General features: G+C 40.5%; 1 protein-coding gene across 1 annotated transcript in view; it reads left to right on the top strand.

Annotated features, from left to right (window-relative positions):
- The window catches only part of ELMOD1 (ELMO/CED-12 domain containing 1), a 33,282-nt gene that overhangs the window by 3,723 nt on the left and 5,669 nt on the right, over positions 1-23,890 (top strand). The window contains exons 2-9 of the mRNA XM_009335270.1: positions 8,079-8,224; positions 8,381-8,409; positions 9,646-9,743; positions 14,005-14,134; positions 17,315-17,448; positions 18,652-18,720; positions 21,224-21,274; positions 22,783-22,916. Coding sequence (XP_009333545.1) covers positions 8,079-8,224; positions 8,381-8,409; positions 9,646-9,743; positions 14,005-14,134; positions 17,315-17,448; positions 18,652-18,720; positions 21,224-21,274; positions 22,783-22,916 — 791 coding nt within the window. The remainder of the gene's footprint in view (positions 1-8,078; positions 8,225-8,380; positions 8,410-9,645; positions 9,744-14,004; positions 14,135-17,314; positions 17,449-18,651; positions 18,721-21,223; positions 21,275-22,782; positions 22,917-23,890) is intronic.

The raw sequence follows: 23,890 nt of genomic DNA, 5'->3' as shown, positions 1-23,890 counted from the left end.
CTTTAAACTAAAAGAGGGTAGACTTAGGCTAGATATAAGGAAGAAATTTTTTACGCTGAGGGTGGTGAAACACTGGAACAAGTTGCCCAGAGAGGTGGTGGATGCCCCATCCCTGGTAACATTCCAGGTCAGGTTGGACGGGGCTCTGAACAACCTGATTGAGTTGAAGATGTCCCTGCCCACAGCAGGGGAGTTGGACTAGGTGATCCTTAAAGGTCCCTTCCAACCCAAACCTGTTCTATGATTTATGCACATAGATAAGATCCCTCTGAGCCCCTAGCTCTCAGTCTGTCCTTCTATGACAGATGCTCCAGTCCCTTAATCACCTTCATGGTCCTTTGTTGGACTCTCCCCTGTATGTCCATGTCTCTCTGGTACTGGAGAGCCCAGTCCTGAACACAGCACTCCAGATGTCTCACTGGGGCTGAGTATAAAGTATGATCAGTATGATCCACAAATACATGGAGATTTAAGGGCCTCACATGAAAGGCAATGGAAAAGGTAAAACCTTGAATGTTGAATGTTGACTGCTCTTCCACAATTGAAGCAATTGCTTGGTTTTGTACAAGTAACGCTTGTACATCCTCATATTTAAAGGAAGTAAAAAGATGCTTGCTCCATGCCATTGAAAACACTGGCTAAACTACATTTTACATGAAGGCGATGAATTTGTTACTACTGATATTTAGAACAATAGACAAGTATGCAATATCCCTTTAAAAACTTATGGCATAATATTTTATTGCTTTTGATGTGTGTGTTTACCTCAAGGTGTGGTGTGGGTTTTTTGGTTTGGGGTTTTTTCTTTGTTTGTTTGTGTGTGTGTTTTCTCTTTAAGACATACTTTGAAAGGTAGTCTTCACCTGTTGCAAAATGGCTCGAATCTGAAGTTACCTATCTTTGCTAACAGTCACCATCTCTACTTTAACTGGAAAGTGAAATTCTCATTGTGAAAGTAACTTATAAAATGTGTCTCATCTCATAGTACATTTCTAACACAAAGTTCAGCCATTGAATGAGACAGTAATTAAAAAGAGATGAGAAGATACATGTTGTGGTGCCATATAATAAGACTGCTTTTAATAAACTGAAGTCCTACAGCATTTGAACAATTGCAAAACTTCAAAATAAGTCCTAAATTGAATTGGTTGCTTGTGCAGTCTCATTTCTCAATCTGAATTACTTCCTCTAGTCCTGCCTTTCCCAGGACTGTATTGCACATCTGAATAGCAAAGAAAGGGGCTGTGCTTACAGAAACCGTGGCTACTTTGACATCTAGATCTTTTATAAGAATATCATTTAATGTAACAGAAATTAATCTCTGGCTTTTCATCTACCTGCTTTCAACAACTGCTGCTTTCCAGTGGAAGGAGAAGCATTTTTTTAAACAGACAGTCCAGCACATGGAATAACTCTAAATCGCTAAATTTAGGGGAGAGCTGTTGGCCAGTAAACTACAGGATTCTTATGCTCGTATCTCAAATCCAAGGTGATGTCTGAATGAAAATAGCTGTTCTAGGTTTCTTTTCTTTCTCAGCTTGCTCTGATAGGAATAATTCATAAAGTCGGAAATATTACTTATGAAATAATAAAACTTTCTCAGTTAAATACTTAATCTTTCAGTGCTTTTTTTTTTTGTAAAGGGATTTTGAGGAGTCAGTGACACTTCCATTTTGACTAACTTATCTTAAACATCTGAAATAATAACAACTTGGAGAACCAACTGTAGCAGACACTTAAGTTTTCTCAATAAGTCCTAGAAACTTGACACCTTCTCTTAATCTACTGCAAAACAGTCTGTAAGCACTAGCAGATTTTAAGCATAAGTTCTGCCTTGCTGGAGTCACATCAGATAAAATGAAAATCAAGTCAGCAAAAAGCAAGAGCAGGAAAAGTGTGGAAAGCTGCTGTTAAAACTACTCTTATGTCTTCCTTAGTTGCCACGGTGACTTGCTTTCATATCTAAATGGAGAGAGAAGGTGGATTTCAGTTGTCAAGTCTGCAAAGGCACAGACTGAACAAAAATTTCTTGTGTTCTAAAGGAGCTAATAGCAGGTTTGCCTATGGCAGAAATGGTGATTGATACTTTACTTCTTGGCTGATCTTCTATACAAACTGTAAGTTATACAAATAAACAAAAGACAGTCAAATTAATTAACCCCTAACGGTAGTATCACTTGCTTACTCATTTGGACAGCTTGTCATCCATAACTAACTCATGTGTCCTTGACTTCTCAAGCTGTAATCGGAATTCTCGGGAAGGAAATGTTGATGTGTGACACTTTCTTCTCTGAGCTGAGTATGTCCTTCAGGAAAAATAGTTGTGTAAGAGTCTTTCCTATCCATAGGACCTAAACAGGACACACAGGAAAGAAAAAAAAAATGTGTAAGTAGATTCAGTGACTCTTATTTCATTCTTTTAAACTGGTGGGTTCGGGGGAGCGGGTTGTTGGTTTTTGCTTGCTTCCCCCCTCCCCCCCTGCAATTTGAAATCCAGCACTGGGCATTTAGTTGAAGTTTTCATTTTACCCAAAGTATTTGTTCTGTTTGTTACTAGCTCTGAAAATACTAAGGTGCTAAAATTACCAGGGGACTGAATAAGCACCTTCTATTCTATTAGTTTAAAAAATGTTGCACAGTAAGTAATCTCTACTTTCCTTCATGTCAGTGAAATACTGCATGTTGCATTATACATGCATCTTGATATTTAGGCGAACATACCTCACACAGGAAAGAGCTTCACAGAAGTATTAGACAACTTTGGAAACCTTTGCTCAATTTTGCTCCTGCCTGTTTATCATGGAAAAGGCTGGCTACAGCCAGTCACCTTTAAATAAAAAGCCAGATATGAAAATGTGATGTCAGTCATACTGTCACTGGAGAGAGATGTAAATTCTAATAACCATCACGTGTGCTGTTCCCATCACACTGACCCACATCAGTTGGGCTAGTTGAGGGCAAACCTTGAGACCCCTTGTTGAGAACCACTTCTGTCCTTCCCTTTGCGATGTCAGGGTGTGAAGCAACATGCTCGGTTCTCTTTGCTGCTTGCTGCTGTGTGCTTTCTTACCCCAGGCAGAGCAGCATGTGCTGTTGAGAACAGAAGTGCTGTGACTGCAGCCGTGGTATTCTTACTTTGTGCTCTCTTTGGCTCTAAATTTCTCTGTGTCTTGCAAGGATCCTAGAAATTGTAGAACCACTTTTCTTCATCCCCTCCCTCATGGAAGAGAGCTCTGCAGAATCTCTGCTAAACCCTGTTATTGCTGATATAGATTGGTTGCTTGCTTGGTTTTGCAGCATTCCTATTAGTCCTTGCAAGGTACTGACTGCCTAATTCTTTTTTTGGTTGAAGCTGTTCTTAGCAGAAAATTAGAGCTGAGAAATAGAGTGACATACAGCAGGGAAGATATGAAAGAGTTAAAAGTAGTAGAAGAGCAAGGAATAAGGAGAGGTGAAATAGATGCATATACCAGCCCTTAAGTGATGTTTGCTAATTATACAGAAGAAGACTTTGTTTTGTGGCACTTCAGGCTATTGTGGCAGTAGCTTTAAGCACTGGGTAGTATTCCGTAAGTCTCTTCCGGACATGCAAGGGAATACTTACTCATTTCAGAATGTTTTCTCGTTCTGATATTTTTTTTGTCTTGGAACCCAAGTAACAAGTACATTTTTCTGTTGTATTGACTTCAGAGTTTAGTGACCCTTTCTGTGAGCCAAGTTGGCAGAACTATGCTGGGTTGTGTTGGTATTGCTCGGGAGCTAACAGGTAGCTTCTGATGTCCAAGTGATTGGCAACAATGACTGGGAATGTGTAAAACCCTGACTTCTCATGGGAGGATGGCTGCATGTGTTTCCACTCATACAGCACCCTTGTCAAGGGAACTGCCTGTTGATTGGGCCTGAGCACATCAGCATCTTATTATGCAGATTTTTCTTTGGTTTACCTGAATAAATGTTTGTATGAACTCTTGTAATGCACTTTGCATGTATAAGCACAAATCCGTAGGTCTGTACAGCTGCATGTAATACAGGAGGAGGAGAAGGAGCTTGTGTCGGGATGGGCAAGAGTAGAGTGCAAGTCTCTGAGGAACACCTTCATTTCTGTAATACTTCTGTTCTTAAAGCTCACCTCAGGATCTGAAGTATTGTTGTACATGACTACACAAACTGCTAGTGAAGCACACTATTTTCTGTGCTGAGAAAACCTTCAAAGGCAAGCAGAAAAAAAAACCCCACCCAAAAATGCAGAAGGGACTGAGTGGAGAGGAGGTTTGGAATCAGACTCTAAAACAAACCAGAAGCTAATGCCACTGTGCATTAGCATTAGTCAGACATGTGGCTCATGCTACGCTTCCGTGTGGGTTCTTGTTCATGATACTCTGTTTCGTTTTATAGCTGCCAGTGTCTCCACTCTGCTTACATGAACTGAAGTGCGTAGCAGCTAAAATAAAATTTGTCTTATTTAATCACTAGTGTGCTTTTATTACAGGACTTCTGCAAGCAAGAATTCCCTTTTATAAAGAACAACCACTTGAAACCAAACCTGTGTTACTTTTTATGCCATTTATGTTACAAACAGAAGATTTCAACTGTTGTAAGCTTGAGATGGCTGAGTAGTAGAAAATTGAAGGTATCCACAAAGGCTTTCTTCTATAAGTTACCTAGTCAAAACTAGTGTTTGTCTGCTTTATTAGTAATAGCTGCTAAGTATATTTTAGTGAGTCACAGATGTAGTGTTTGCATGCTGTAGTGACTTTTTTTTGGTAGGTGCATTTTTATTAGTTAATGTTTGTGCAAACCATAGTCAAAGCAAAACTTCTGTGGGGAAGGTGGTTGCAGCCATGGAAGATCACAGGTCAATCCCTTTCAAAGTTTTTCCTTTGATTTGCAAATCTGTCATTAAGCCTAAAAGCAGCAACATTCAAATGCACCTAACAAGTTGTTGGGTTTTTTCCTACACCACCACCCCCCCACCGCCCCAGAAATTTAGCCACATCACACAATACAGTAAGAAACAAGGGTTTGAGTGATGAAATGGGTTGTGATGTTTCAGCCCTGGAGGCGATTAAATGTAGGCATGAGCTTTCTTAAAGGAGGTGTGGTTTTTGTGGGGGCTACCTTGCTCGTTAGAAGGAAATCTCACATGGGCCGTTAACATGAAGTTGAGTCTTTCCTCCCTTCTTTCCATATAAATGAGCTCTCTGGGCAGTGAGTTGCTCTATTAGAGACCTAACCTTTGGAAACAAAGTGGGCAAAAAGAAAGCAAGTTTAACTTCTTACTACAAATGTATGGTGAAAAGCCGGAACTCTGTTTTACTACTTTCTACCTTCCAGTTTGGCATTAATCTCTTGTATTTGTTTCTCTGGGCCTTCAGCCTGAGTACAGAGCTGTGCTGTGCTGAGGGGGCTGAGGGATGGCTATAGGTTGTGTTTTGATTCTTCAGGGATGGTGGACTAGTCAAATCTGTGAAGGTTGATATCTGATCTCTACTAGAAAACAAAAATGCCCAGTATTAGCCTGTGGGTTTTTTCAAGCCACTATTAAAGGTTGCAGTTGAAGGCATTAGCTGACTTCTATGTGAGATTGACTCTTTAATTGACTTACACTTCTGACTGTTGGAAACTTAAAGAATGGCTGCTTGGCTGATGATGGACTTGCCTCCTGATAACTGGTCTTGTTCTTAATACTGAAGGTGATCACCTGCTGTGAAGCACATACAAACTCCTCACAGTAGTGTGTTCTGGCACATCTTTGGGGGGATGACACCCAAATATTTTGGTGTCAGCAGCTGAAACTTTTTTGCTTGCCTAAAACTTGATTCCAGTGTGGGAGTGATTCCTCATTCTTTAGGTTTCACTTTGTATCTAAAATAGAGGCTTCCTGTTGTGTAAAGACAAGGGGGTTGCCTGCATGCAGGCGTCTGGGAGTCTTAAGTGAATTAGCTAAAAGTGTGACAATAAAGTGGATGCTTTTAAAGCATGTTAAATACTTGCGTGGATACTCTCCATTTATACATAAAATGGCTTTAGTTCTTTTAGCTTAATCCTCCTTCAAAGGGGATTAAGCTAAAGTGAACATAAAGCAGATTAAACTTTTGTGTGGACATTAACATGAGTTAACTTATCTTCCCTTCCCTGAGTGTCCTTCTACACCATGCCCTTCAGGATGTTTTAGGAAGTGATGGAGCTCTTCGAGCTTTATTAAAGCTATAACTGATTTGAGTATCTGGAATTCAATATTTCAGAATAACCAGCGCACTCCATTGAAAAGCATAATACAGAGTGTCCTAAAAAATAAGTCCTTTGAAAGCATCAACAGCATGTGGAGGAGATAGTGGGCTAATGATGAATACAGATACACACAGGCTTAGAACATAATGGACCATTGTTTGTGACCATTTAATGGCAAGCTAGCATATCAAAGCTGTACTGATGTTTTCCCATAATATAATCATGGAATATAATCACAGATACATTGAGGTTGGAAGGGACCTCTGGAGGTCTTCTAGTCTACCCCCCCCTGCTCTAGCAGGGCCACCTAGAGACAGTTGCCCAGGGCCATGTCCAGATGGCAGTGTTCCCGTTGTCAGGTCTTTGCAATTTTCCTTTTCTGAGATGTGCTTCTGAACCTAAGGACCCTGGGTGGATCCTGCCCCACCTCAAGTCCTGGTGCACCCCGTGGGGGTTGACAGTTGGGTAACATGTCAGGATCTGTGCCTTCATAGCTGTAGAAACAAGAAAGCTAAATTGTGTCCAAATAAGTTGTAGCCCATGAAATCTGCTTTTGGGGTGTTATGTAATTGTGGTAGCATACGTGGGCTTTGGTAGCAGCTGTAATGCTAACAAACTTTAAAATAGAGCACTTCTCATGTATGCAGCCTTTTCCAGGCTTTCATAGGATCACAGGATAGTTCAGGCTGGGAGGGACCTCAGCAGGTCTCTGCTCTAACCTCCTGTTCACAGCAGGTCAGCTCTGAGGTCAGACCAGGCTGCTCAGGGCTTCTTCCAGTCAGGGCTTAAAAAAATCTGAGGAAGAAGACTGCACAGCCCCTCTGGGCAAGCTGTGCCGCTACCTGACCATCCTCATGAGGAAAAAGCTTCTCCTTATATCTAGGCTGAGCCTTTTATGTTTCAGCTTATGACTGTTGTCCCTTGCCTTCCTGCCCTGCACCGCTGTGAAGAGCCTGGCTCTGTCTCCTCCATGATCTTCCCACAGGCACTGGGGGCTGCTCTTGGGTCCCCCTGAAGCCATCTCTGCTCCAGGTTGAATGAGCCCAGCTCTCCCAGCCTCTCCTTGCAGGGTCTGTGCTCCAGCCCTACCATCTCGGGGGGCTTCCGCTGAAGTCCATCCAGTTTATCAAAGTCTGTCTTGTGTTGCTGGGGCTCAAAATGGATGGATGTAATATCTAAATAAGGGCTTTCTTGGCTTACTGTCAGTTCTGTACTTTGAGAAATTGCACAGCATCAGCGCTGTATAACATCTGATCTTGGGAAGAACTGGCAGTCCTCAGAACAGGTTCTTGAACACCTTCTGTCCTGAAGAGGGGAAGCTTTGGTTTCCTAAATTGTCACTCTTCACTCTTAGGGACCTGACACGAGTGTTGATTCATGTCTGTCAGGATAACCAGACACTCTGCTTGGAGCAGCTGGATGCAGAGGCAAAGCTAAGCCAGGGTGTAGTGGCTCCCTGGATCCTCAGCAGCCATGATAACAGGGTGAGCTGTGCTCCCTTCCCATGTGGTCCTGTTTCCCCAAAGCATTAGTAGGAACTATATGGCCTTTTATTTTAAGGGGACAAAGAGTTTTCTAGAAATGCTCTTTTGAGGACTCTGGAGTTGACTTATTCTGTGCTTCCAGTTCTGGTGCTTTGTCCGTGTTTTTTTTTTGTTGGGTAAGACTAAAAAGCATGATTTAACACTTACCAGGATAAACGTTTGCAGTGTGAATGCTGCTTTTGCTTTAAAGGTGTCCTTTGGCAATGGGAATTTGGGGTGAGGAAGTACCTTCTGTTTGAGTGGTGACCTTGTTGAAACAAACTCTGCTCAAGACTCTTATTTTCAGGCTGCTTCTTTTTCCAGGATGTTTGTCCAGGTATGCCTGTACTTCTACTGCAAATGTTTGTGGCGCTGCCTGAAATTCGTGGTCAGGAAACTAACAGGTCGATGTGAATTGCAAAGGATCTGTTACAATACCAAACCTGGAGCTGCCAGAACTATGAAAATAGGTAACGGCAAAATACTTAGTTCTGCATGCCTTTTTACCTTGCTGCATGTGCTAAAAATAGTATGACTTCATTCTTATAAATAAATAAATTGTTAAATGAATCCAATATAAACTTAGTTTGTCTGACATGATGCTTTCAAATACTGTTCTCTTACAGAAGCATCACTGAAAGGTTCAAAAAGTAAGGTGAGTGAAAGATCCCATCATTCACCTTTTCTATTGTGTCCTGTGCAGTTGGTTTGTTCAGTCTGCCATTTGCTCACCCCAAAAAATCACTTTAATATTTGATATGATTTTACATTAAAACTGTCTTCTTCTGAAGAGGGTCTTATGTCCGCAATAGCAGGTGATCTTTCAAAGTCAGGGAGAGTGTCCTGTGCCCCAGGGACAGGCACGCTGTGGCACTGATGGGAATCGAGGAGGCAACAGGCCATGGTGGAGATGACGAGGGTGATGTGTTGTGTTGTAATCTGGGGTTTCTTGGCTTGATTCCTTATCCTGTCTTTAGAATTTCCGTAATCTGCAGCCAGACACACACTTTACACCTCAGGTGTTTTGGTCTGGAAAGCAAGGATAAAAGAGACTGAAGGCAGCAATACCTAGATAGCCAAGACAACTTTGTTTTCTGCTTTCCTTTTAAATATGATAATGGAGAAGAGCCTCTGTCACTTCATCCTTTCACTGTAGCATTGGTTGTGCTAACCTAAATTCTTCTCACAAAGCATTTGTGTATATGTTAAATAGCATCATTCAGCTGTTCATTTCTCTTTCGCATGAGAATCATTGATGTTTAAAAGCTTACCTCAGCATTAGCAAAAACAATGTCACATAGCTCATAGTTCAGCATGGTGCTTCCAAATGTACTTCTAGCACAAACAAAAAGGCAGAATCTTATTTAAAAGCCTGCATTTAAGCAATTGTATAGTTTTGAGACAAAGCACCACAAAGTTCAACCTCTTAATTTTTTGGAAGGCATATTGATTTTTGAATACTGAACTTCTGGGGCATGTCTACAAAGTGCAATGACATGCAAGAGAAAGGAAAAATGTTTTACTGTGTTACTACAACGTGTTGGGAGAGGGGATGTCAAATGAAGGCTAGCAATTCCAGTATAATTAGGCAGATGGTCTGAAGCTGCTTCTTGATCAAAGGCGCCAGTGCAGATCATCTTCACTGGCCTCTGCCACAGAAATGTAACAGACTGGCTACAAGGGCATGGCAAAGCGACTCGAGTTCTTATAGGGCTAGTGCTCTGAAACCAGTCAGTAGGATTGAACAGACTGGAAAGTTGTGTATATATATTGAATTGGGTCTTCTGGGCTCTTAATCTAGAAGCTTTTGGGTATCAAATTCACCATTATTAACTTCTGTTGAATTAATAGCTTCCATAAGAATTAATATGTCTTTAAAACCCCTTTTTAGCGGCTGCAAACTTCAGTAAGTGTTCACCCTGATGCTATTGAGAAAACTATAGATGACATCATGGAGCTGAAAAGGATTAATCCAGATATAAATCCACAGTAAGTTCATGGTTTCCTTACAAAACAAATGAGAATTATTGATTTCTTCGGTGCCTAGGTTCTCCATAGCTATTGTGGCACACAATTTGAAGATGAATTCTGTCTCTCAGCATAAAACTCCAACTTAAGCTTTGCTGTCAAAAAGCTGATGGAAAAATGGATGAGCTTTTATGGTGACTATAATAGGCAAGTCCAGAGTCTCTTTATCTAGCTGCTTCCTGAATCATGCTGTCTTAGTATATTGTTGATGCATTGATTTATGGGGGCCACTTCCCCAGGAGTAAAATACCACCAAGGCAGGTGGTCCTGGCAGTGACAGTGATGGCTTCTTAGCAAGGCTGTATGCAGTCTTTTGAGTAGGGAAGAAATCATCCTGTTGTGACTGATATAAACGGTATACTGGTTTACATTTTAAAACTGCCTTTAATTATCCAAACGCAAGTTTTAACGATACAACATGGCTGATATTCTTTTAATGCTACATGATCTTCGTGGTAAGAAAAGATTGACAACAAACCATTAAATTTAGAAGCATGGATTTCAAGAGTAAGTGATAACTCTCTTGTGGTTGCCTTACCTCTCAGCCCCTACCTTAAGACACAAGGTGGTCTAGGTCAGGAATCGGTGGGAGAAATGTTGAGGGTTGTATTATTCAGGTGATCAGTCTGAGGTTCACTCCTCTTCCCAAACTTGAAATTGATATACATAATCCAAAATGGGCATCCATAAATTGATGGCTGTTTTTCTTTAAGTGGTCAGCAGCATCAACAGGTAAGGTGGTCCCAAGGTCTTGCTGCAACAACAAAACCCAAAAGCTCAGTTGGAAAAATATAATTTTTTTTTTGTCTCATTACAGGAATGAACCCCCAGCCCTACCCCCCAGTGAAAAGGACAGTAACTGGGTAGTCTTAAAATGAGGCTTTACTGATCATAAAAGAAAAAGAGCACACTGGGTGTCTCTCTAGCCTGAGATGCAACAAGTTGTGGACATGACCACTGTCCACCTGGATTGAAAAAATGGAGACCCAACCATTAAAGAAGGGAAGAAAATAAGAGAAACAAAACAAAGAAAACACCTCATTCTCATAGATGAGAAGCCCTGTGAAGTTCTTCTGGGAGTGGGCCCAGAGCTCTTCCAGGGGTGTCACTTCTCAGGACCTTGCCCACATGACCTTCAAAGGGAGGGTAATGAAAGAGCAGCTGCTTCAAGTGAATGCGAGGCCACGCTGAGAGGCTGCCCATCTGAGGAGGGTGTCACAGCTCTGGTACTCTTGTATTGCACAAGACGCTGATAGATGAAATTCAGAAAAAAATCAGTGATGGCAAAAATAGTGAAGGTGACATATGAGGAAAAACTGTAGGATGTAAATGTGCACGGCTCAGAGCCTGGCCTGTGGACATCAGTAACTGCAGCGTTAGCAGTCAGGCTGATTCAAGTACTCGCTTCTCAGTGTTGGACCCTTGGGTAACTGGGTGGAATAATTCCAAGAATAAACGAGGAATTCATTAAAATAGTGTTTTGTATGATTGGAGATCACCATCTGATTCTCCTCATGGCATTGCCTTTGGCCTCTGAAGAAATGCTGTCTTCCAGAAGAGAGAGGGCGCAGAGGTGCAAATGACTTCTGCTTGCTTGAATCAGGACCCAGAACCTCAAGTTACGTTTTGAGTGATCTGATCCTAATAATTAAAAAAAAAAGTTTAGTTTTTTTATCCAGGTGGTGTTCATATACTTAGCACAGAACAAACGATTAATTAGTTTTGGACTAGAACCCATGCACTCAACACTTCACAGGACTGAGTTTTTCAAAACCCACCCCCACCCCCAATTTCGTGAAATATCTCTTTAGAAAGATCTCTAAAGCAGTGAGAAATAAGGGCCTGGGATGTGCAAGGTGGTGCCACATACATAGAAACACACCCTGCTACTAAATTGCTCCTTATATTAAATTAATCATAGTTCTGCTGAACTTTACGTGTCTGCACTGAAGTTTTACATGTGAGCCATTTATTTTATACTAAATTTTTCTGGAGAAACATCAGCAAAAGCAGGTCAGCTATTTCTTTAGACAGGATTAAGAGTAGGCAAGCCAATGGATTTTCCTTGAACATTAAAAAAAAAAAACAAAAAAACACAACAAACCCAAACCCTGCATCCAAACTGTCTTGTTCAGAAGCTCTGACCTTCCCTTGTGTAGTAGAGACTTGAAATCTCCTGGGGTCAGAACAAGGGGCCCTGTGTCATACTATAAGTTTCTGCAAATCCGTGTCATACTATATGTGTTTCTGCAAATCTCTATGCAGTCATTTTTGTTACTGTAGCATCTCTGCAGAGTTGAACTAGTATCTCGGGGGTGTTTGCACTGAGCTGTTCTCAAATGCTATGGGCTGCCATGACCTGAAGAGAGGGAGGCCCTTTAGCAATGCCTCTGAGATAACAGTGTGTATGTTCAGTGGTGGGAGCAAGTAGGTTGAATAACCAGGTGGTGACACATGCAGTCTACACTAACTACGGTAGCAATCCATGAAATACTCCCAGTTTTGGACTCACCTCCATCTCGTGGAGCACCTGGAGCTGAGTGAGGTGGGAGTGCAAGCCCAGGCAGGTTGCTCCTGTGTGCTGAGAACTGCCACTGCCAGCACAGAGAAGGTGTGGGGCATCAGCAGCTCACCCGTGTCCTCTGCTTGATGCTGCTGGGGCAAGGAGGAGAGCAAAAGCTTAACGAAAAGGAGCGGGGGAACTAATTCCTCCCCTATCCCCCTCCATGAATAACATTGCATGGCGCATTTGGCTGGCTTTAGGTAAAGTGCAGACATGGCTTGCTTTGTATATGTTGTGCAACTTGGAACTGAAAAATATATCTATTTTTTTAATATAAAATTGCTCAACTTTGCCACTGCCTGTGGTGCTCTACTCTAAACTACTCTGAGGTTATTGAGTAGTTAAAAACATTATGGCTGTGGTTTAGTGATGCACCACAGCAATTCACATGCAGTCTTGTCAGGCTTTTCAGCTTTCTTTGAAATGCAGCCTTTCTGTAAAACTGTAGGGTGTGTATAGCAAGTGAAGCATGAAAAAAAACAAAAAAAACAAAAAACCAAACAAACAGCAAAGGAGGGAAAACACTGCATAGGTTATTCCAAAATGGTTATAGCCACAAATAGCATGAAATTGCAGCAAGAGAAATGGCCTAATGATGAAATCTCTGATTCTGTAGATTAATCTCAGAAGATAAGCAGTGAAAATCCTTCTGCTTGGAAAATTTAACAGTATTATGGAATAAACAAAATGTTTCAGCATATCAGACAAGACAGATGAGGAACCTGTGCAGCTTAGTATCAGTGCAGTCTATGTTCCACAGAGGAATGAGGATACGGATCGAACTGTTCCCTCCAAATTCATACTAGGTGTTCAGATAACTTCAGTTATTATTAAAAATTAAAGGGTTTATTCCCATATATAACTAAATATTCTTATGAGCGTGGCATTTGTGTACTGCATAACTTGTATTTAATATTATAAAATCTTAACCTAAGACTAAAAAAGTCTTTGTAATTTAAAGCCTTGGAAGCCATATGTTTGGTGGGGGTTTGGGGTTTTTTTCTGTTTTGGTTTTTGGTTTTTTTTTTCTGGTTTTGTCTTTTTTTTAACGATGCATCAGGAAATGTAAAAAGGAAATGTAAAATCTGCATTATAATGAAAAGAGAGCCATTATGGTGGTTATTAACATGAGAACGGAAAAAACGCTGCCTAGAGGCAGATCTTCGAACTATATTACTTCAGGTTTTTGGCTTCTTTATGCGAGCTTTTGTGGTATGGAAGCAAGATGAATATTTTTAGCTTTTTGCTGAGTTCCCCCCCCCATTTTTTAAGTTCACATCTCTGGTCTCGGGGGCATTGTTTGAGAAGCTGCCGTTTGAATGAGGAGAAAGATTCAGTGATGTGCTTGTAGCAGGCGTTAAATGCTGCTGTGTATAGTTACAATGAGATTTCAATGTGTGAAAATTCACTGTTCAAAGATCTAAAAAATCCCAAATTTTATTATCTAAGGAAGGCACTAAATAAGACTATGTATTTCACAAGGCCTTGTTTAATGTAATATTGATCTCTTGGAAATTCTCCAATTGTAATTAAAGTGATAGACTACCAATTCATTGATATAACATTACTCGTGAATTAAATGAGTATGTACGTGGTAGAGCTGTTTCATGGCTACATATGATTGAGTTGGATTATGTTGCTCCTCCCCCCCCACCTCAGGTTGGGAATATCTCTTCAGGCATGCCTGCTGCAGATTGTGGGGTACAGAAATCTGATTGCAGAGGTTGAAAAGCTGCGCAGAGAGCCGTATGATTCAGAGAACCTGCAACATGAGGAAATGCTTCTGAAGGTACGTGCTTAAGAGGTACTTAAAAGGCGTCCTTTATTCATGTCAGCTCCAAACAGCCTTGTTTATCCACCTTTTTAAAGCATCAAACGGTATTGTCACCTTCCTCTATCGTGTACCTGTTGTAAGATAAGGCTATACAGCATATTAATCTAGTCTGGGTGTAACACCTGCCAAGCAAGCAGCTCCTTCCCTGGTTGATGAAAGCGTGTCCCCTGGCTGGACTATGTCTAGGCACTGGATACCCAGCTCTTACTGCAGACAACAGCTCTGCGCTGTGAGCTCTGGAAGAATAGCAGTATGTCCTACTTCAGTACCCCTTTCTTCAACATGAGAAGGATATTTTTCTCTCTTAACCAGAATAAATGGGGTTTTTTTCTTCAATTTCTTGTATTTTTGAAGACATTGTCTGTGTATCCCAATCGCAAACCTCCAGCTTTCATTGTGTGGGATGGAAGGGTGAGAGATGATGACTTACACATTTATATTTACCAAATATATTTTCAAATGAAAACAAAATGAAACCATTCTTTAGATAATGCACAGTGATGAAAACCATACCCATTGGGTTTTACATACTTCATGCTTTCAGTAAAGCCTCGCACTGGAGCAGATACGAAAAGTATTTTTCAGGAAGATGATCTTGAAGCCATAACCAGAGGGAGAGCTAGAGAGTTCTTATATTAGAAAGGAATTGAGGAAAGAATAAAGGGGTTGGAAAATAGTCTAATAGCAAGTCCCAGTATTTCTTCTGATCCTATTTCTGACCATAGCTAGTGCAAGATGTTTCAGAGAAATGGCAAGAAACATAGAATAGTGATAATGAGCTTATCTACAAGCAAAATGGCTTTTTACAGAATTTTCAAATGTCTTGTGAAAACATACCACCTGTTTGGTGGGTTTTTTTATTATTTTAAACAACAATATTGAAAACTTAAACACTTCCTTTGCTTCTGTCCCCATCCAACTTTGTTTGTTGGGATTTTTACAGGATATGACGATGAAGCTGTCTTCCACGCTGCAGGTTGCAGTGTAGTGCCTTACACCACAAGTTACAGTGGGAGCTTCTGGAAATGTTACCTTAGTTACTCGGGCTTCTAGGCACTTCCAAAAGTCCCAGTAGGCATCTTATATAAGCACTTAAGGATGCAAATAACTGTTTCTAAAAAATGCCTCAAATAGAGTGTTCCTGAAGGTGTCTGGAAGGCTGTCTTTTAAGGTTGCCTCCTTGCTGGGAGGTGGGAGTCTCGCCGAGGAGTCAAAATCTAGAGCTGCCCCTGAAGGAGTGCTCTAGCCACCAGGTAGGATGGGGCAGATGGACTCCTATTCAAGTTCTGCCCCTGTGCAGTCAAAAGCACAACTTTTTTGGGGGTAGAGTGGCCTTTAACTAAAAGGTCATACCGATTTACCCAGTGAGGAAGCCTGTGTCTTGGAGGTAGGAGATCCAGGTGCCAGCCTACAATGTTGGCCCCTGAAAATAGCAGATACCTGGCTGCAGGTTTAACGAGGGCCTTTGGCTCCAGGAAAGCATTCCTAAATACATTGGGCATCTACACTGCCCAGAGAGCAAGAAGTTGGGTCTGATTGGATCACAGGTGAGAAGCACTGAAGAGCTGACCGTGGTCTCCTTCCCGGCCACCCAGCCTGTGAGGGCCAGGCCCTGGTTCTTAGATACTCCTGATAATAATGTCAGCAGTGATGTGTAGTCATGTAAGTGCTTTAAAAACATGCCTGCAGAAGAATAAAAGCAGAATGGAAACTGAGCATTTGTCTGAGGGGAGATTAAATAGTGCAGCTTATGCTGTAAAATTTGTAGTGTTGAAGGAAAGTATCAGTTTCACCATCTGCCTCCGGTGTAACCTGTGTATTAGCACTTGTTTACAGCAGGTGTTTTGCTTTTGTGAATTCTCATGTCAAGTGGAAATATGTCCAAGGGTTTAATTCTGTTTCCAACCCACGCTGGGGAAGAATAGGCCAGTTGGTTTCCATTCCTTCTAGATATTCTGCTAAGTGATCTCTGCAGCGCATAATTCAAGTTCCTAATGTCTATCATTTATTCATGTTTACCAGGAGGGTACTTTATGAATGAGAGAAAGATTAACTTAATGTGATTGAACTAATGAATAATACTGTATTTACTGTCAATGGATGAACAAGAAAAATAGCAAATATGATTGAAACAATGATGCTTTATGCAGTCATTACAAAGTGAAATCATTAAAGCTTTAACCTTCTAAAGGCACTTCATTTTAAATGCAGTTAGAATTGCTAAAATTAATACAATTTCTGGGTTGTTTATTTGGGAAATGTGCATATAGCTCTCTTCCTTGGGTAGGCTTTGTCTAAGTGCATTTCTTGAGGCCCCACTCACCAATTCATGGTTTACGGAGAACACCTGATTTCTTAATACACTTTGGAAAGGGTGAGTTTGTGATATGGCACATGAAGTGTGCGGAAAGGTATGTATTTGTCAGACATGTCAATTTAGGCTGCTTTTAGGTGCCTAGCAACATGATATTTAGGCACTAAAGTCACTGGACCAGTGTGGCTAAGTGGATTTATTCCACCTGAGGATCTGGCTTGTTAAATCACTTCGTCCTTTTTTTTTTTTATGGGAGATTAATGAATGATTCACCCCTTAGTTAAATATGAAGATGGCACATGCTATTCTTGTATGGATTTTTTTTTTCCCATGTTCTCCATTTGCTTTTCAGCACTGTGGTAGCCAAGTCAGCACTCTTGATTTATAACCCTTCCAGAGACTTGCAAAAGGTGCCTCGTCCAAGATTGCTGCAGAGCCTCAGGGACCTGAGGGCCGATTGCCTGCCGCTCTGTCAGTAATTTACAACCAAATTCCAGCCCATTCCTGTCTCTGTGCTTATGGAGGCAGATGCTAGTTTGATGCACAAAGTGTGAACAAAACAAGTCCTTGTGCAAGACATTACAGCAGCTGCTGATAAGGTCGGAAGGGCCTTGTGGGGCTGAAACGTCTGCAATACTTAAGAGTGGTTTGGGATTTCCCCCCCAACCTCCTCACCCCCAGGAATTTAATTTGATTTTATGTTTGGGTTGCTGAGATAGCAATGCAGTGATGTTACATCAGAACTTAGCTTGGTTTAAAAAGAAGAAAAAGCTGTACTAATGTGTGGAAGTTTAATTATGTTTTACCTATAATCTTCCTAGTTGTGGAAATGCTTGAAGCCCAATTCGCCACTGAAAGCTCGGATTTCGAAGCAGTGGTGTGAAATTGGTTTCCAAGGTGACGATCCTAAAACAGACTTTAGAGGGATGGGTCTCCTGGGCTTATATAACTTGGTGTAAGTATGTTCCTCTGTAGATGGGTTTATGGGTGTCTGAAGTCATGAAAAGCAGCATTACTTGCAGATTTTTAGCAAGTCTGTGGGAATAACTTAAAAAGTGTTAGGGACTTCATCTAAAAAAATGAAAGAATTTATTTGCTAGCCCAGTTTTTTGAGGGTTTCTCTTCTCAAAGGGGTCTCCTTTCTTTCAGTATTCTTAACTCAACTCAGTAATACTGCTTGCTAAGCCCTTTTTTTTAGTTTCTCTGTGATACAGTAAGTTAGCACTCTCTTCCCACAAGAAAGAAACTAACGTATATTTTCACCAATATCTAGATCTCCTTAAACAAAATGCCCTGGAATTGGGTAGGTAGGAGGGTTATGTTATTGCTCAGCTTTCTTGTTTGGGAATTTCATGCTGAATTCTTAGGCAAAACACTTGAAATGCAGCCACTGATGGCAGACTTCTGTAGTTGGACTACTTCTTCAGTTTCTGTCAATACTCAAAATTAAGCAGTGAGTTTACATCACTTTTCCCTTCTGCCTCACGCATACCAGGTGTTGGTACCACATCTGTGGTTGGTAATTTGGGAATCGGTCAATGTCTGTTACTTCCTCCAGCCCTTGTATCTACTGCAGGTAGTTACATAACTTAAAAACATTTGCTGAAATAATCTCTCCCTATGAGGGGAAAAAGAAATATTTTCTGCTTTTACATATTGAAGGACATAAATCATCCACTGTTCGTATGTCATTCTCTAGCAAAGCTCAGTTGAGGATCTGGACTCCTGACTCTGGCTTTGAACTTCCATTGGAGATGAATCCCTTCTATGTATTTCATTTTAGTCTCCTGTGATGACTCTTATCTCGCTTAATGAATCTGCCAGATCGAGAAGCCCAAACTGCATTCTCTTGAGCTCAGCAGTCACCATGCTCTAGTAATAAGCAACTGATTTTCTGTAGGGTGGGTAGAAAGGGAGCTCTGGTAATGCACGTTCACTAAGCACTTATAGGATTGCACTTGTAATTTGCAGCTGCTTTTATCTTTCATTTTGGGGGTCTGAGTGGTAGCTTAATGAACCTAACATGTTAAAAGCTACTCATACTGCATAACACATGTAGTGACCTTTCAAAGTGTGTGTATGGACAGCTTAGTATGACTTAAGATGCTTTTTTTGTTGTGTTTCTTTAACAATTCACCCTGAACATATATATCTGCAGGTATTTTGCCGAATGGGACACTGAGATAGCTCAGCAAATTCTCTCTGATTCTCTTCAGCCTAAATACAGGTAATGCTTGAGACCAGAAAAAAATAACTTGAGAGAGCACTGTGCTGGCTGGTGTTTGGGGGAGGGAGCTGGGTTTTTTTCTTTTTGTTGGGCATATGCTTGGGTATTGCCACATGATATCTGTTTTCAAGTACTGATCCTGAAAACTGATCAAGTCCAAGAGGCAAACTTGTATACTGAATCTTAGAAATAGTTAAACTTAGTGTTAAATGTTTTCACTTATACTTCTAATTTCAAGTGATTTTGTATTTTTATTTACATTTCTTTTAATTCTTTTGTCTTTTCATAATGAAGGGAAGTCACTAAGAAGGAACTAAGGTATTTTTTTTTCTTTTCTCTTAGTTTTATGAGACCCTACATGTAAATAACAATTAACCATACTGCAATTTGGCGTGTTATAAACTGAAAGTCTTTGTTGCAACACCAAGAGATCCATATTCCTTTCTCTAAGGTTAACTCAAACGTAGCTGATGGTGCAACACTGGGTACATCTGAGCATGCTTATATATAAAGAATGAAATCAACATTGCTTGATGTAGCTAAAGCACTGTATTTTAGACCTATTTAGTACCAGGTTTAATGAACAAGTTTTGGGTGGCTTTTACCTGTAGGAAAAAAGTCTAAGCAGTACCACTATGGTCACAACAGCTGTGACTGACTTGATAATCAAAAGTACTCTAGGCCAAGGACTTGTTAGCACAGCTGAAGAGCCCCTTTATTTATAGTCACATACTCTGTCTGCCTTGACTAATGATGGGTCTAATCTGGCTAGTCCATTGTCCTGATGCTGAGAGATAAGGTACCTTCAAGTGGCAAAAATTTTGTGTTGTGAATGATTTGTGAGTAGGAGATTTATTCCATAATTACTGGGGGGGTGGGGAGATGCCTTTTAGCCAGCTACATAGTAATCAGTTGCCTTAAAAAACATTTTTCTTCTGCCAGTAACGTTAGATATCCGTATAGCAGATCCACATCTGAATCCTGTGAAGCTTTTCATCTCCTCAGTGTTTTGTAGCTGAGTTGCCAATGGTAATTCTGGGACAAAAAGCACTTGGAACACATTAGTGTTCTTCATTTATATGTTTGATTACCAGTGACCATCTTGGAGTGCTGTGTGAGCATGTGCAATTTCTATTCCTTGAAAGAGCATTCGGTAGAAGATGCTGATGGTGCCCGTTATGTTCTTTCTGGTGTGGTTGCTTAGCAGCCGTGCTGGTTACTGATGTGATCATGATCAATGTAATTTCTATTTCTGTTGAACTGTATTGCTTGTCCACATCCTACATGTGCCATCGTTTATTATTCAATGTTTGCCTGGGGTTTTTTAACTGATGTTATGCCACAGCCTACAAAGATGGTTAAGATTTTAGAGAATGAGCGAAGACTGATGTATTCCTGTATGCTAAGCCATAGGGTGAAGTTTTGTCCTCACGCATGCCACCTGGTAACACTCAGGTCAGGATGGGTATGAACCTATTAGCATCTTTAATACTTAATGGCAACAATTTTAAAATACTACATTAACATGACGCTCAGGGGATTGTTTTTAGTGTAATATATAGTTATTGTAGTTCAAGTATAGTCCAAGAACAACACTTTCACACATAGCTGTCTATAATTTGGGATCTAAAGCTTGCAAACTCTGATCTGCCTTACCAAGGCAGAACTCCCACAGGCGTGTCTAAGTTGTAGCCCACTGGTCAGCGTCAGTTCCGTGCCTGCTTTTAGCTGGTGATAAACGCAGGCAATGATTTCTGCTAAACTTGCTCCATTTGAGTAGGTTAAAACCTGATTAGTGGGATGTCGGCTGACTGGTTGCATCACACAGCTCTTTTAAATGAAAATGTTGTTGAACAGCAGAAATTTAGTCTTAAATCAATCTGTTCCCTAACTAATTTTAAGGGAGGGACCTTCTGTGTCCTTGAAAACCTCTGCATTATTGTGCCAAATAATAGGAAATACTGTTCCTTATTTTTGGCTGCTGAGTGGTTTCTAATTTGGCTGGACATAAAAACTTTCTATCAGAGGAGCATTTTTCATGTTTGCTGCCTCAGGTGAATCATGCCTCCAGTGGTGAGTGTTATGTATAGCTTTTGAAAACACAAAAGGCTAAAACCATCTTTGATTAGCTAAAAGAAATGTAATATTTTTAACTTTTTGTATAGCTCAGATTTAATTGAAGTGGAAAAACTTTGTGGTCAATATAGAAAATAACTGGTGTTTACCGAGAGCGTTGACGTAGGTGCATACTTTGTAATGATGAGACAAGTTTATCAGCAATGCTATAAAGCCAGTTACCCATTTCAAGTTTTTTTATACCAATCTATTCAGTCAGAAGCAGAGTTAAATGTGATTAACCGTATCAATGGAGGTAAAATACCATGTTCAGTCAATGTTATAATATCAAATTGAAAGAAAATATTTGTCAGTTAGTAATGCATATAAAAAAATCCAATAAAAGCTGGATTTTAATTGTTTTTTTTCCCCCTCCTCTCTGCCTCAGCCAATTCAGCAAAGCTGAATGGGAGAAGAAGAAGTTTGATAAAGCAATTGGGTAAGATTAAAAATCTTTTTAAAGTTGCCACAAACACAACAGTTAACAATGATGCTGTATATTTGAGGGGAAAAAGGTGTTTCCTGGTTACTTTTTAAAGGAAATTTCAGCATACATACTAACATGTATTGTCTTAACCACAACTTGATTTTGATCAAAGATTACAGGAAAAACAGTTTGAAGTAAGAATTAGGAAAAATAACCCAAGAATGTTGTAGCAGGGAGAAGCTTTTCTGTATGCTATAAATAGTGCAGTGATGAATAACTAATTCTTCTTAACACATAATGTGATCAAGTCTCACTTCTTACCGTCAGAGCCAGGTTCTGATCTGCTTTCAGGAAAGTATATATATATATATAGGGAAGAAAGAATAGTGAGGTTTTTCTTCTTAAGCAGTAGGTTTGGTATAGCTGTATTATTCATGAGTATGGAACTAGATGTTCCTTCTGAGTGTATCTGAAAATCTGTAATACAATGCTTTAATGCATGTATTTCACTTTTTGGTGAAACTTGCCATTAGCCCTCACATTGCAGTTAACTTCTGGACTTTTATTTATTATTTTTTCTTCCTGAAATATATCAAAGGTTAAAGAAAAGTTTGCTTGATAAAGGTAATTGAAAAAATACCCAGGACAGTCTACAGAAGACAACTGTGTTTAGAGGAGAAAAAAAAAATCACTGAAAAACTAAACAAGTTTGGTTTTATCACCAAATGTCAGCGTGAGACATTATATGTTTTCTTGGGAAATAGTCACTGCCAGAAATGTCAAGTTCTTCATGCAACAGGCTCACAAATTAAGAAATAACTTCCAATTTCTGAGTTCTTGTTGTGCCTAAATATACTTTCTTTGTTGATATCTCTTAGCAGGACAGGGGTTTGCTTCATGAGTCTGATTTTCTTATGTCTGTTTTCCAGCATGCTCTGATATAGGTTTTTGCCTGTTTTCTGGCCTGTGTATCTAGTTCTCTGTTAGCAAGACATTGGAGATGACTCAGCTGGGTCTTTTTCACAGGCTTTTTAGCCATATGGATGTCTTTATAGGACTGGTTGTTGAAACCTGATGTTCCTAATTGTGGGTGATGAATTCCAGTGGGGCCGATGGGTTAAAATAGCAAATGATGGGTCACCCTGCAGATGCAGCCACTGTGTGGAGTGCTTGCCCTGTGTCAGGGGCGAGTGCAGGAGCACAGGGACAGCTGGGCTTGTTCTTATTCTGTAGGAATGAATCTGTGCTGCTCCACTGAAAATGCTGGCACAGTGATGAAACTCCTGTTTTCTCTGTGACCATATGTTTCACAAGGGAAACGCTGTCATTAGAGTGTACAAAGCAGGCAGGATAAATGTTTTTCTTGTTTTCCACCCCCCTACCTTGGAAGCTCACAAAGGAGAGAATTAATTCACCTCAGTAGCACACAAAATCTGCAGTGTCAGTGTCATCAGTGTTTCTTATAGTGTGCTGAAAGACTACAAACTCTTCACAAATGTTGCTGCTTCTTTTTCTTACAGCTATTCTTTTGCTATCGTGGGCATTAACATAACAGACCTAGCATACAACCTGCTTGTGAGTGGAGCTCTGAAGACCCATTTCTACAATGTTGCTCCAGAAGCACCAACACTAACTCACTTTCAGCAGACGTTCTGTAAGTGGCGGGGGGGTGGGAAATACTTAATTTGTACTCCTGCTAACACTTTTGTACTACCCATACTTAAAACAAAAAAAAAAATCTGCTGACACAGCACACAGACTATCATGCTAGTCTTGCTTTCCTGTCTTTAAGATGCTTGGATTCAGTTCTTAGTTGTGATGGATGCCGCTACCAAATCAAGGGGTAAAACAATCAAACTAAACCAAAACTAAAAAAACACCAAGTGCCTGAACAAGTGACCTTCCTATCTTCTTAGACTGGTCTTAAAGAATAATAATAAGAAACTAAAGGTACTTTAAAGAGCTTCTGAAGATTGCTTCCCCATAAATCCAACTGTCTTAAGATATTTGCATCTACATTCAACTGTTACCCTCCACCCTTCAGTAGAGTTGTCCCCCCTCAAAATAATGCTTTCCCAGCCCTTTCCCCTGTGTTCAAGCATCCCTTCTACAGTACAGACCTGCTGTGCATCCTTGCACAGTGGGAGCAACACTTCTAATGTTGCCCTAGATAGGCTGGCTGGTAGGAACTCTGGGCAGTTTAGCTGCTAGGCTTTTGTCTTTGGTTGTGGTTGGCTTGATAAATAAAAAAAGACAGATAAGTATCTTACCTAAATATCCACTTATGCATCTTCAGGTCATCTTTTCATTGGAAGGGTTACTCTGTCTTTTAGCCACATTCCTGACATGCCCATGGCTTTGTGAATGGATCTGTCTAGTATGATTTGGTTTGGCTCCCGTATCCCCCATATCTCACAATTGCTAGCCCTTGTTCTCGTGGGGGACTTCAACTTACCAGATGTCTGCTGGAAATACAATACAGTGGAGAGGAAACAGTCCAGGAGGTTCCTGGAGTGTGTGGAAGAGAACTTCCTGACACAGCTGGTGAGTGAGCCAACTAGGGAAGGCGCCCCGCTGGACCTGTTGTTTGTGAACAGAGAAGGACTTGGGGGTGATGTGATGATTGGA

The sequence above is a fragment of the Pygoscelis adeliae genome, unplaced genomic scaffold (genome assembly GCF_000699105.1).
Source record: "Pygoscelis adeliae isolate BGI_AS28 unplaced genomic scaffold, ASM69910v1 Scaffold142, whole genome shotgun sequence".
Classification (NCBI taxonomy): Eukaryota; Metazoa; Chordata; class Aves; order Sphenisciformes; family Spheniscidae; genus Pygoscelis; species Pygoscelis adeliae.
Note: the sequence above shows the minus strand (reverse complement) of the source record. Positions and strands in the feature narration are given on the sequence as shown.